Here is a 14,934-nt window from a genome sequence, read left to right as displayed (position 1 = left end):
AGTTGGGGGAACCGAGAGCTCGCAGCTCTCTCCTGGCTGGCAACACCAGCCACAGCCAGCAAGACGATCTAGAAATAGCTCTGGAGCACTCTGGGACGCCGGCGTTCTTATCTCTACAGCACAGCGGCTTTGATCTTTCCACAATTTCTGCAATAGGCCAGTTCTTTCACATTTGTAAAATAACATTCTTAATGCTTAACTTCTTAATGATGAATTTAATATACATAATAAACTTACCTACAAAGAAATTACCCACACTCAGAAAAAGAACTCCTCATTTCATGAGAAAGTCTTCTTCTTTTTGTGTAGACATGACTCCGTCTGTTTTTCAATGTGCCTCCAGTAAGTTGTCATTCCATCGTTTTCGTGGTCTTCCCACTGATAGTCTTCCCATTGGGGAAATATCTCTCGCCGTCCTTACTACTCTATTATTTGTCATTCGGTTTATTTGGTCATTCCATTCTGTTCTTTTGTTTCTTACCCAGTTATTAATGTTGTCCACCTTCCATATAATATTAGAATTATAACAAATCTATATTATAAACAGCAAGCACACATACGCATTAATGAACACACATCAGAAGAGTTCGAAATTAAAAGAGGAGTGCGACAGGGGTGTGTATTGTCACCACTACCATTCAATGCATACTCTAAAGAAATTATGAAAACAGCTCTTGAGGGAGAAACAGCAGGAATAAAGGTAAATGGGACGCCAATTAACAACATTAGATATGCGGACGATACTATCATAATAGCAGACAACCTTAAAGACCTCTAAAAGCTAATGAAAAATGAAAAGAATATGGATTATCAATAAAAATCAAGAAAACTAAATTTATGAGGATATCAAAAACCCAAAATAATGATGAAAACCTGACAATTAAAGGTAAAACTTTAGAACAAGTTGAAAACTACAACTATCTTGGCACAATAATTAATCACACAAACGACTACTCCAAAGAAATCAAAAGTTCGAATAGAGAAAGCAAGAACAAACTTCAATAAAATGAGAAAGGCACTTTGTGCAAGAGAACTGAAATTAGTCTTGAGAGTTAGGTTGGCAAATTGTTATATTTTCTCGACCCTGCTTTACGGGATAAAAGCATGGACACTTAACGCGTCGACTACTAAAAAGTTGGAAGCATTTGAACTGTGGGTGTATAGCAGAATCCTGAAGATATCATGGACCGAGTATACAACAAACAACGAAGTCATGAGAAAAGTCAACAAAAGACTGGAAATATTGGAAACCATCAAGAGTGGAAACCATAATGAGTCACAGCAGACAAAGAGATGAAACAAGCAATAAATTTCATGAAGAACAATAAAGCTGGAGGACCAGAAGGAATTGTGGCGGAACTAATCAAATGCGGAACAGAGAAATTAAGAAGAATGATATGCCGAATCATGGAAAGAGCAATAAATGGAGAGAAAATTCCTAAACAATGGCAGGAAACCTACGTAACATCGATATATAAAAATTGAAATAGAAAAGCATCGTCGCTACAATGGGAAGACTGTATGGCAAGATCCTCAGGAACAAAATAGAGGCAAGTATAGAAGATAAAATCGGTGAAGAACAAGCAGGATTTACAGCAGGGAAATCATATCTAGATCATATATATTTAATACAATAGACAATAGAGAAGAAAAGAGATCTACACATGGCGTTCGTAGACCTTAGGAAGGCATACGACACCATGTCAAGGAAAGAACTAAACAAGGTAATGATAAAAATAGAGATATCAGCTAATCTAACACAAGCAATCAAGAACCTACACAGAGGAAATGCACTATATATAAAAATTGGAAATAAGATAGTTGCCAACTTTAAAACAACAAAAGAACTGCTACAGGGAAGCTTAACTTCACCAACTCTATTGCGTAATTCATATACAATGCGTGTCGTATTTCATAATACTTGCAAATTTTAACCTTGCACTACCAGCAGTCTGTACACCACACACTTAAACCAGGAACGCGGTAATGTGCTATATAACATTTTTGTTGATATAAAAGAAGGACATACGAGATTCGGCACAATAATAGACTCGATACCAGTAATCTGAGTTACAGATCAAGTAAATCAAATTTGTAATTGTAAATAATTTTTCACCAATAAAGGCTTAATAATTAAAGTGTATGTTTATCCTGACTCTCCACACGGGCTACCCCACTTAAGGGCTACCCCCAGGACCATCATAGGAGGAAGGGTATTAAATAGTACAAATTTTTTACGCCGTAGTTTCTGGACATTCCCTACACCTCTCGTGCTGGCCTATTCTTAGCCTTATCAATAGAATGTCAACGTTGATCTTTCTGCAGTTTTAAGAAATCAAAAGATGGATTGTGCCATGTACAGAACTTGCTCCTTTTAATCTCGCCTGATATCTGCCACGTTCTCGGTTTGTTGGAGGAGATTTTTGCTGAAGGTTTTTCCTCGAAATTCCTGAGGAAAATTAAATTGTTGGAAAATAAAAAAGTCCGAATGATTAACTAGCAGCGATATCGGATTTGTAGCGTAAGAAACGGGCGTTTTGGAAAATGGGGCAATTAAACTTGCAAAAGGGGTTTTTTTCATCGAAGATTTAAGGTTTTAGAATTAAATGGAATTTCTGTTTTTTTTTTATTACAGTGGCGAGTAAATCACTTCTTATGGAATTGGGACGTTCAAAATTTATTTATTAATTTACAAGTTCATTACTATTGTTTGTTTTCATTCGTCATTCGCCATCATTTTTGTTTTTGCGCATTTTATCTTTAAACCGGTTCTCTGTGTTACTTGCTATCTCTGCTATAAATATTGTGCTTTGCCTACTCAGTTGGTACTTCTTTTCGATTTATTCTTGGGGAATAAGTATTTCCCAACTTATTTCTTTCTCCTTTTTGAATGCATCCGTCCACAAAATCGATCATTTGCACTTTGTGGTATACTTAATAGGTCTAGAAACCTTTGGACCTGGTTTTTGAGATGTAAATTGTAGTCCAGGGCGCATCTGTGTTGAGATGGACGTTGAGAGGTGACTCATATTTTTTTGCAGAAATTACTTGGCATAAACTCATATAATAATATTTGAGTTATCCTCTCACTCAAAAAGGTCCGGAACATTGTTTAAATAATCAAAATGTCAGAAAATGAAGGAAAAATTAGATTTTTTCTTCGTTTTTTGATTATAACTTTAAAAGTATTCACTTCCGATACAATTTTCACGTAAATAAAAAGTTGTGTAATTTAATTTTTCTGCAATATAGGATTGGTTAAAAATTTTAAAAATTGTCACCCTTCTTGCAAAATAGCAATAATTACGAAAAAACCATAAAAAACAAGTACATATTCGCATTTTACGTTTTTCAACCATTTGTTCTACACTTAGGACCTTCATGTTTTACCCAGAAAAACTTTATGATATAATAAGACAATACTGTAAATTTCATTCAGATCGGTGGTTCAATAGATTTTTCAAAATAAATTTTGCAATCCAGCTTTCGCAAAAAAATTCATTTTTGAAAATGTTGCAGGACTGAAAGTAAAGAACATAGCAAGTTTAAAACTGTACCTTCCATTTGCAATTTGCAAAATTAAAATCGGGTAATTACCACAACGTCAGGAATTTTTCTTAAATATACATTAATTTTTTGGTGCTACGAGCAGGACAGCGGTGTTCGATTCGCACAAGTTTCCACCAAGATTTCCACCAAAATTTATTCCAATCTTTACTCCAATCTTATTCCTTCGAATCTTTATCTAATATATTATTTTCTTACTCTATATTTTGGTGTATTTTAATATTTTAATTATGTTTAAAAATAATAAACTTCAATTCTCTAAGTTAAAATATATGAACAAAGAAAGTTTTTGATAGAAAAATATTATTTCAAGGGACGTATGTGTTTTTATTTTGCAATAAACAAATTTATTTATTTATATCGAAATATACTAAGAATTAAAAATTTATCAATCATTATCAAAGCTCATTGGAATGCCCAATCAGAGCAAACTTATCCGCTGTCCTGCGCGTAGCACCAAAAATTAATGTTCATTTAATAAAATTCCTGACGTCGCCGTGGTAGATTTTTAATTTTGCAAATTTCGAATAAATCGTATAGTATTCTTCTATATGTAAAAAAAAACTCAACTTGCTGTCTGTTTTATTTTCATTGCTGCAACATTTTGAAAAAAAAATTTTTTTTGCGAAAGCTGGATTGCAAAATTTATTTTGCAAAATCTATTAAACCGATCTTAATGAAATTTATTTACAGTATTGTTTTATTATATCACAAAGTTTTTCTGGGTGAAATATGAAGGTCCTAAGTCTAGCATAAATTGTTGAAAAACGTAAAATGCGAATACTTGTTTTTTTATGTTTTTTTTTCGGAATTATTGATATTTTGAAACAAGGTTGACAATGTTTAAAATTCTTAACTGTAGGAAATTTCATTACTCACCTTTTATGTTAGTGCAACTTTTCTCGGAAATGAATTCTTTTAAAAAATGAATAACCATTTTCAATTTCGTTGCAAAACGAAAATACAGCCGAACCATATTCCAGTCCAATCAGAGAGTGCTGCAAGCACCTCTACCGGTTTCGAAACTTATTAGTCTCTCATCAGGAGGCACATATGCTGCTCTCCCTGATCCAACCAAAACAAACCCCAGCATGCAGTCCCGAATTGCAACGAACGAAATGGCATAGATGCCCTAGCGGCAACTGCTAACAAAATACTAAGTTTTCACTCTAATGGCATATAACATATCCCACCAGAATGAAAACAATGGGAACCTTCTCTGGTTACACCTCTGAGGCTTCTACAATTTGCAAGCCATACGGATGCTGAGACTAAGGAAGATGAGGGAATTCTACAATTTACAATTCACGTCACATCTGCTCAGCGCGGTAAAGTTCCAACGAGACTGGTTCCCTTCATACTCCACACAGAGTAAATGTAAATAAAAAATGAATAACCATTTTCTTTTAAAGTTATAATCAAAAAACGAAGAAAAAAATCGAATTTTTCCTTAATTTTTTGACATTTTGATTATTTAAACAATGTTCCGGACCTTTTTGAGTGGAGGGATAACTCAATTATTATTATATGAGTTAATTCCAAGCAATTTCTGCAAAAAAATATGAGTCACCTCTTAACATCCAAATGTAAATACTAATATTTTTACAGATGCGCCCTGGTCTATTGTTTGAAACAGCCTGTGTACTATATAAACCGGCGTTTTGCGAAAACTAGCCAAATATCCAGAAGACCAAGATTTTTAGAGAAAATATTTACAACTCCAGAGATGATCAGCTTGCAAATTGCAAAAAGAAATAATAATATAACACAATGATTTCTAGTAGATTACTACTTCTAACATTCTGTTTCTTTTTGTTTCAGTTGCTTTGACAAACAACCTCACCGAAGACGACTTGCAGCGCTATTACCTCATTCCTGACACAGTATCTACAACCACTGCACCAGGAGTTCCTAGTGGTGAAACCACTCATGCTAGAAAAGAAGTAACACCAGCTACCAGCCCCACCTCGAGCACACAAGCTTACATAGGATTGATCACAGGAGCTCTAGCAATGGTTATTTTGTTGCTGGCTTGTACAGTGTTTTTAATGATCAGACGAGGTAGAAAGAAGGTTGCTCTTCTTCACAAGCACACAGCCTTAGTATCGAGCAGCACCAAGCCTACGACTATCAACATGAAAGACTTGAAAAACAACATGTCTACTCCGATTATCAACAACGGTCTTTCTCGATCTCGACTTTCTGTTAAAAGTAAAGACAATACTATAGGCTCCGTTGCTTCCAAAAAGGCTAAAAAGTGTAACCTGTATGGAAACGTCGCAGGGGAGGAATCGGATAGTGAAAATTCGTCAGTTTATCACGAACCGTACAAACTACTGCCCAATCCAAAGCAGGAGTATGGGTGTTTGCTGAAGAAGGAGGGGCTCACGTCAAGCAAAAGTGGAGAATATACAGGTGAGTGTTCGATTTTTGCTTTTGGGTAGCTTGAAAAACGTTTTTTTTTTAACAGTAGCGGTATTTTAAAGATATCAGTGTTATATATAAAATCGGCAATACAATCTATTTTTTAAACGCTTTTCTTTAGTTCAATCGTTCGTGTCAAATATTTAGACGTTAATTTGACTGTCTTTTCTTCCATGCAAATGAATGAAAATTTGAAGACATATGCATTCGCGGGAACAATACACGCGTAGTCAAAACGATTTTAATGGAAAATTCTTAAATTCTCTTGTTTTTTACAATGAAGAAACTTGAAAATTTTACAGATTGTAGCTAATTATATGATGTATATGTTACAGTTCAAGTTGATTCTCAGTTAGAGTTGACTCCAACTAGTTGGAGTCAACTCCAACTGAAACGAGCAGTAAAAGTTGATTTTAAAAATTTAAATCAACTTTTACTAGTTGGAGTTGACTCTTACTGGATCGATTCAGTAAATGTTGATTATACGAGAATCTCAAGTGCATTTTTGATGAGTGTGCGTTTCTTTGTTTTGACCGTTTCAACTACTTATTAGTATAGTCTGTAACGTCGCCCCCGTTAGGTAAATTATTCTGATTCGATTTTTTGCACAAACTTACTCAAAGAAATATGTACATCCGTATAACAATCCTTATAACAAATACACAGGGTGTCACGCGGTACCGCGGTCGAAAAATTGTTTAACCAATTTTTGTTAACCAAATTCACAAAAATAATTTTTATCTACTCTATCTCATATTATGTAATGTAAAGGTTTTATTGTGTGAAAATTGTAAATATAGATAGCAGTACATGAAGGGTTTAAAGTGTGTCTGAAGTAACAATGTATTTTAAATGGGTTTTACTTTTTCGCACTGTTTTTCAGCACACTGTCATATAATTAAACATCCTTAACTTTCGCCTTCGGGAGGAAATCAGACACGCCCTTGCAACGGCAACTGAAATGCTCACAAAACAGCGACCACGGAAGCAAAGATGGATGACAGAGGAAATATTGGATTTAATGGATGAAAGAAGAAAATGAATATTACCATCCTTGGATTATAAGCTTTCATTTGACACATCATTTGCCATATCGGAAAAGAAATGAAAGGCAGAATTTACAAATCAGTCATCAGACAAATAATGACATACGCGGCAGAAACACAACCCGACACAGAGAGGACAAAAAGATTGCTCGAAACAGCCGAGATGAAAACCCTTCGAAAAATCGATAGTAAGACTCTATGGGACAGAGCTAGAAGTACAGATATACGACTGAGATGCAAGGTGGGTAACATTAATAACTGGGTAAGAAACAGAAGAATAGAATAGAATGTAGTCAGGACAGCGAGAGACGGTTCCCCAATAGGAGGACGTTCAGTGGGAAGACCACGAAAACGATGGAACGACAACTTACTAGAGGCACATTGAACAAACAGACAAAGTAATGTCTATACAAAAAGAAGAAGAAGAAGAAGATGTGTCATTCTACCTGTTATAATGACGGAGGAGTTATATTCGCGGACGGACGGATAGACAGCCTAGGTTAAATTTGTCACCTTTAGTACCATTCTTAAATATTAATCTTTCCTTTGACACCTCATTTGTCATTCTACCTGTTATAATTAACGAGGAGTTATACTCGCTGTCGGACAGATGGTACTAGGCAGTACCATGGTCGAAAAATTGTTTAATAGTTATTTATGTACCAAGTCAGTAAAGTGGCTCTTTATCGAACGAGTCTGATATTACGAGCAGAGGAAGCGAAGCGAGCAACAGACGCGTTCGATAAAGAGTATTGAGGTGGTGCGTACAAAATTGTATCGTCAATCATAAAAAACATTAACACTTACTTACAACTTTGAGGAAATTTTTTTAATTTTAGACGAAATAAAAAATTCCTATGACAGTAATGACAGTAATGACAGATGACTTTTGCACGATGGCCGGTTTTGATGTTTAATCGATAGTTATCAATATTGTATACCTACCTAATTACTAAATCTGTAAAGTTTTGATTTATTTTGTATAAATATAATTGCGAAACACTACAGAATTTTACTTTTTGACATAAATTTTATTAATAATAAGATAAATTTTGTACAATATTTTTAATAATTAAAGTAAATAAATTTTAATTTCACTCAAATAAATAATCGATTGCTGCCATTGACCACTTACATTCAATCCCGGTTAATTTGATTAATAATCGCGGCAGGTAAAGTAACATTCTTCTTTCAATACAACAAAGTGATATTTTACTGCCGAAAATGAGGGCAAATGAGTACAATAATGAATGATTTTAGTGACGTTTGGCGATAAACAATGATTTTAAACAAATTCGCAAAAATAATTTTTTCACTTCGTACAAATTTTTTTTAGATCCTTTGAGCCTTTTTTTCTCTAAAATTGACTGTTGTCGAGTTATTAGCGACTTAAAATTTGAAAATCGCCAAAATAACCATTTTCAATGTTTAATAACTCGGTTAAAGATAATTATTGTGAAAGTCGAGCGAGCGGCCGTGGAGTAACGGCATAATCGCTGGCCTCATACGCCAGTGCACGTGGGTTCGAGCCCTGCCAAAGACAAACCATTTTCATTTCCAATAATGACACGAGCCGTCTCACCGTGCCTCGGAGAGCACGTTAAGCCGTAGGTCCCCCTGGGCTAGTGTACATCGACACTAGTTACTTGAAACAGGGTTAAAGGTGTAGTTGGCGCCGGAACTGCCCGAAAGGCAAAAATGCCATACGATGTTATATATTATGAAAGTCAGAAACTAAAAAAAAAAAAATCAAAGATTAAAGCTACCTCTATAAGATCCTGAAGAAATTTTTGTCGTTATTTCATTAATAAGATATTATTTTTAATTATCAACAATGAGCGCTAACCGTGTATTGAGGCGGCCATCAATGTGAGTGCTAGTGAGATTCACCATTGGACGGCTGGAATGCATCTCTTTAGCACTAAGCTTAGTAATAAAATAGTGACAAAAATTTCTGCTGGATCTTGTAGAGGGGGCTATAAACTTGGTCCCTTTCTGACTTTCATAATAATGGATTTTAACCGTTATTAAGCCTTGAAAATGGCTATTTTCGAATTTTTCAAATTTTAAATCGCGTATAACTCGACAACAATCAATTTTAGAGAAAAATCACAAAATACCTTTTTTCTACGAGCGTGCAAAAATGTCTACTTTCGGGAACGCGTTTTAGTTTAGAAAGTTTTACTTTTCCGCACGCGTGTTACTTTTCCGCACGCGTGTTACTTTTCCGCACGCGTTTTACTTTTCCGCACGCGTTTTACTTTTCCGCACGCGTGTTAATTTAGATATGTTAATACGGCCTTAAAGTAATTATAATACATACAATAAACTAATATTTAGATATTATTTACTAATTTATTTCAAATATATCTTATTGTGTTCATGTTTTAATGAAATTAACGCGAGAATTCGATGAAATAAAATAATTTTGACCTAATATTCGAAAGTCAAATCAGTAGACAATAACAGTGGTTTTGAATCGTCGTCATGGAAACCAAGATCGTCGTCATGCTAACCAATTATGCTGAAAGTTTGGTTTTGACAACCTTGTCAAAGAATTAATTTGTGTATGTATTTTCATATTAATTAAATTAATTGATTAAGATTTGGTCATTTTTTAAAGACTCGTAGACAAAATATTGTTCCTAACGCTTGCAGAAAGTCTCTTTTCCGCACTCGACTGCTTGCCGAACTCCGCGTCGTTCGGCAAACTGCAGTCGCGTGCGGAAAAGTATGACTTTCTGCACTTGTTAGGAAAATTATTTTGTGAAGTGAAAAAATTATTTGTGTGAATTTGTCTAAAAAAAATTGTTTAAACAATTTATCGATCAAGGTACTGCCTGGCACCCAGTAGATTTGTTATAAGGACCTCTTTTTGAGTAAGTTTGTGCAATAAATTCGAATCGGAGTAATTTACCTAACGGGGGCGACGATACAGCCTAGACTAATTTGAACATATTCAGTAACATTTAATTTCTAGAATCGGCTGTTTGTGTGAATCAGAATCAACTTTTACTAAATGGCATTGGGAAAAGTATACTTTTCCTAGTTGGAGTCTACTTTTACTAGTAAATGTTGAATATAAATCTTCATTTTATATTTATAATCAACTTTTACTGAAACCAGCCGTTAGAGTTGACTCCAACTAGTTGGAGTCAACTCCAACTGGATAATCAACTTAAACTGTAACATATACATAATTTCACTTTTTACGTTAATTGTTTACGTGATGCTTCATAAATAAACAATAAAATTTCAAATTTGTTGCTGATTCCGACTACTTTTCATGTTTGTACATCATAATATGTTTTATACATATTGTTATGATCTGCTTTCTTATTACTTTGATATTAATTATTATTTATTTGATCAATTATTTAATTAACGCAAATCATACATAAAAATTATTAAGAAAAAATCTCAGGGTGCCTTTTGTCAAAAAAAAAATTAATTAAATTCTCTTAGGTTATACTTATCCTTTCTCGTGGCTTCAGTATCTCTTTGTTGATCCTTATCGGGATAAAATAGGAAAAGTAAATAAATAGAAAAATCATAAATAAACACATACAAATACCTTTATCATCAAAAGCAATGCTCTGTAAATTTATTAATTAAATCCTGTGGGCATAACTGTCCAAAAAAAAATTTACCATATAAATTAATCTAATTCAAACAAATATTTATCGCTTTGTTCTTGACACTATTAATAAAACAAGCTAAACAAACAAATTTGGTATTCGCAAATTACTTATACTTCCTATTAAAATTTTGAAATGTTGGAATCTTAAATGCATGTATGCTTTTACGTAAAAAAATTTAACTTCTGATTAAAAAAAATCTATCACATAGGTTATTGACTGACACCTTTTTGATTCACACACAATGATGTCTCCTATTGACCCAAACAGCTCCTCCTTGTTGATTATGTTAGGCTACCAATTAAAGCCCTCTCCGTTCTCAGCAAACAATCCAGCAGGATACCAGCAACTATTTCTCCAAAACAACAGCCAGGCCTCTTTTTGCCAGTACTCGTTCAATAAACTCCAAAACTCTCTCCTCTCTTTCTCTCAACAATAATCTCCTGAGACCCAAGTATCTTTTTCACTTGGTGTCACAAATAATTTTAATAACGATAATTATTGTAACTTACTCTCTTGGACTTTACAGAATCAAAGAGGTATTTCTTCTCGATTTGATTTGTCTCTCGTTCCACTTTTCAGCTACTCTCCCTATCAACACAATCACTAGTACTTGCTTCTGAACTACTCACGAAAACTTTTGAGTGCTCCTCTCGACTGCCGGTGACACAATAATCCCTCTTTCCAAAACTATCTGAAAATTCAACCTTCTCTCCTTCCCATTCCAAATTGCCAAACCAATCAGAAACTTTACTTCTTCCCCCTTCTTTTTTTCATTCGAAACACCCACTCATACTTTCAAAATATTCCTACCATCATAATCATATTAATTACTTTCGGGAAATTCTACAAAATTTACTCGGGGTTAAACAAAAAGCTTAAAAATTCCAAACTTTCTTTTCCTTAATTTTCTAAGAACTAATTACCTATGGCTTCTATACCCGTAATAAACAATCGGTTTAAAATACTAATCCTAAATAACTTTCACTTCACTTTTATTTACAAAAATGTTTTTAATATCCTTCATGGAAAAATTCATTAAGGAGAAACCACTTTGCGTTGAAAGCTAACTTCTAATAAATATTTACAAATCAATATACAGGGTGTATCACATTTATGTGGCCGCGTTATATTAAAAAAATAAAAAATTTTATTCTATATTTGATTGATAAATTAAAACACAATAATATATTTTAAAAAACATAACGATATATTTTAATGTTTGAAAAGTGTAAGACTAAAAAGTAAAAAATAAAAAAAATATAAAAAAAAATTAAGAAACTCTTTTCTTTAGTTACGAATGACTAAAATTAAAAATATTATAAAAAATCAACTAAAAAGCAAAAAATAAAAAAAATTCAAACTCAAAGGATTATTCGAAAAAAACTGTAGACGGATTAAATATACAAAAATCTCACACATTCGTTAAAAAGTTAAAAAAAAATCTAACACATTCGTTAAAGAAAAGCGTGGGGAGCGTCTTCATCGAATAAACAGTTTTCGCCCCACGCTTTTCTTTTACGAATGTGTTAGATTTTTTCAATTTTTTAACGAATGGGTGAGTTTTTGTTTATTTATTCCGTCTAACAGTTTTTTTCGAATAATCCTTTGAGTTTGAATTTTTTGATTTTTTGCTTTATAGTTGATTTCCTTTTTTGGACAGCTTGGCTATTAGTGCACCCTATGTAACCCACAGCTGAATCTTATGCTTGTGCGTCACAGTATTGCCATACTGTTTTCTTTATTTGTTTTATGATTTCAATCAATGTTAAATGTACCTACAAGAACAATAGAATAATTTTTTAAGAACGTTTACTTCTCCGTCATTATACCAGGTAGAATGACAAATGAGGTGTCAAATGAAAACAAAAAACTTTACTTTATTGGTGTTTCAAAGTTCTTTTTTAATTTATTATTATCATTCTTCTGTTTTATTTATCTATTTATCTACTTTTTTATAACAATTTAAATTAACTTCGATTTACAAACATTTGTACAGTTTATCTTCATTTGCCTCTTTTATTTATCAGTTGATCTTCTTTTTTATAACAATTTTAAGGTAACTTTGATTTAAAATGCCTCTTTTGAGCTTTTTGTATTAAAAAAACTTTACTTTATTGGTGTTTCAAAACCATTTTTTAATTTATTACAATTATTTATCTACTTTTTAATAATTAACATACCTCTTTTGAGCTGTTTGTAAAAAACAAGTAATTGGATTTCACCCTATTAGGCGAAGTCGTAATTGGACAACTAAGTCCAAGGTTTTCACCCAAAGTAATCGAAAGTAGAACTGGAAGTCGATACTGAGACAAAAGAAATTTGTTATTTCAATGATTCAACTAGCTCAAAGTTCACCTGTTATTTGTCGCAAAACAGCATATATCTCATAAAACTGTCACTGTTCGAAAAATTTTTATCCTACATTTTTATATACATAGACTCATCTACCTTTTTAACAAACTGCTCAAAGATGGCGCCATTGTCCGGAAACTCTTATAAAATCCTTTATGCACCGCACGATTTTCTGAGCCAGTGAATCAAGTTTTTCATCGGGTGCATGTAGCTTCATCAAAATTGATGTTGCATTATTATGCCGTCACTGGAAACAGGTACAAATAAAAAGAACTTTACGGCGCAAACTGAAAAATGCCGGAGTAATTTAATAATCGAAGGCTATGTTCGTGTGAAATACGTGTTTTCAACTCTTTTCTAACGCCAATAACGGTTTTTTAGGGAGTAAATTGAGGGCAGGAATATTTACTAAGCTAGGGTAATATTTATAACTAATATATTTCGGGAATTTGCCATTAGTGTATAACTGTAAATATTTTTCTTGACGGTTCTTCTTCTTCCTCAGATTTTGCCTTTTCAGGGGTTTCTTTTCCTTACTCTTGTTCGTCACTTATTCCTGTCCATTCTTTTTTCTTCATTTACTCAGAACTACACCGTATACCAACACAAGCCGCACCAGACTCTTGTATAATTTTTTTTTTCAACCCTTCCTCGATTTTTAGATCATAGAGTACCCTACTCATGTTCTTCCACTTAAACCAACCAGTCTGTATCCTATAGGAAATTTCTCGATCTGGTGTCCCATGTTTCATTATGTAGGAGCCAAGTTATTTAAATTCTCGTACTTGACCTAGTTTTTCCTAAACAATTAAATTCCGCAACCATCCTTCTTCTTCTTTCTTGTATGTAGGCTTTAAAGCCTGTTTCTTCTTCAATATTAGCGTCCTAAATTGTTTAAGTTTTAAGCACTCTATTTTTCTTGGTCTGCCAATATTTCTTCGTCCAAAAAACAATAAAATCCTTTATAAAAGGGATATATTTAAAACCCCTAAAAAGGGCTACATCACAAAACTAGTTTTCGATTGGTTGACCAATCATCATCAGTAGGGAGCGGATTTTATGCTAAATGCATATTGCATGCATATTTCGCATATTTCAGAACTTTACTAAATTTTGCATATTTTTTAAAAAACATGCATATGTTGTGCCTATTAAAAACATTTAAGTCCAAAAAAAAAATTTTAATTCGACACAAAATATTTCCCCGCACAGGCTGTTATAATTCGAAAACTACCTGAAGAGAGACGGCTCATTCACTGCCTTTTCATTTTTTCTTAGAAAATACCCGATCTTTACACAAAGTACTTATTTATAGTGCGCCGTTATAAAATGATTGTAGGATGTTAAAATGATGAAGGTGACTGAAGGATGGTTTACCGGGAAATCCGAATTTTATTTACTTTTATTATATTTAGCAGGTACCTACAATTCTGGTGATTCTTTTAAATCCCCCATTGTTAAGAGAATTTACACATTTAACCATAGCACAGTATGTATACCCCATTCCACAAATATACGACCCTCTTGGATTATCGCGACAACGAATATTTTACTGTGCAAAATATGAAGAACGAAAGTAAATTGCAAATTATATTGTTGTTTATTGGAGTCATTATTAGAGCAAAATCCTTTCGTACTTCTTATGTTGCACACTAAAATATTCGTTGTCGCAATAATTCAAAACAGTCGTATATTCGTGGAATACACCATATATAGAGGTTCCACCATAGTTTTACGATTTTCTAACGGGAATTGAAATATTCATGCTTTAGATCAGATCCCGTCTTTAAACGGCTTTAAAACTTTGGAGGACATATTTATGTGAAATCATTAATGGAAATTTTGAAATTGATTTTGGTGCAGAATATTCGGCTTTAACAAGTTATTTTAAATACGCCACAATT

The 14,934-nt window shown here is 33.3% G+C and overlaps 1 protein-coding gene across 1 annotated transcript in view; it reads left to right on the top strand.

Moving 5' to 3' along the window:
- LOC114326574 (discoidin domain-containing receptor 2-like) overlaps positions 1-14,934 on the top strand; it is a 675,178-nt gene that overhangs the window by 421,012 nt on the left and 239,232 nt on the right. Inside the window, exon 6 of the mRNA XM_050661786.1 lies at positions 5,389-5,982. Coding sequence (XP_050517743.1) covers positions 5,389-5,982 — 594 coding nt within the window. The remainder of the gene's footprint in view (positions 1-5,388; positions 5,983-14,934) is intronic.

The sequence above is a fragment of the Diabrotica virgifera genome, chromosome 9, assembly GCF_917563875.1.
Source record: "Diabrotica virgifera virgifera chromosome 9, PGI_DIABVI_V3a".
NCBI classification, from domain to species: Eukaryota; Metazoa; Arthropoda; class Insecta; order Coleoptera; family Chrysomelidae; genus Diabrotica; species Diabrotica virgifera.
The sequence above is the reverse complement of the archived record's forward strand: the minus strand, read 5'-3'. Positions and strand labels throughout refer to the sequence as shown.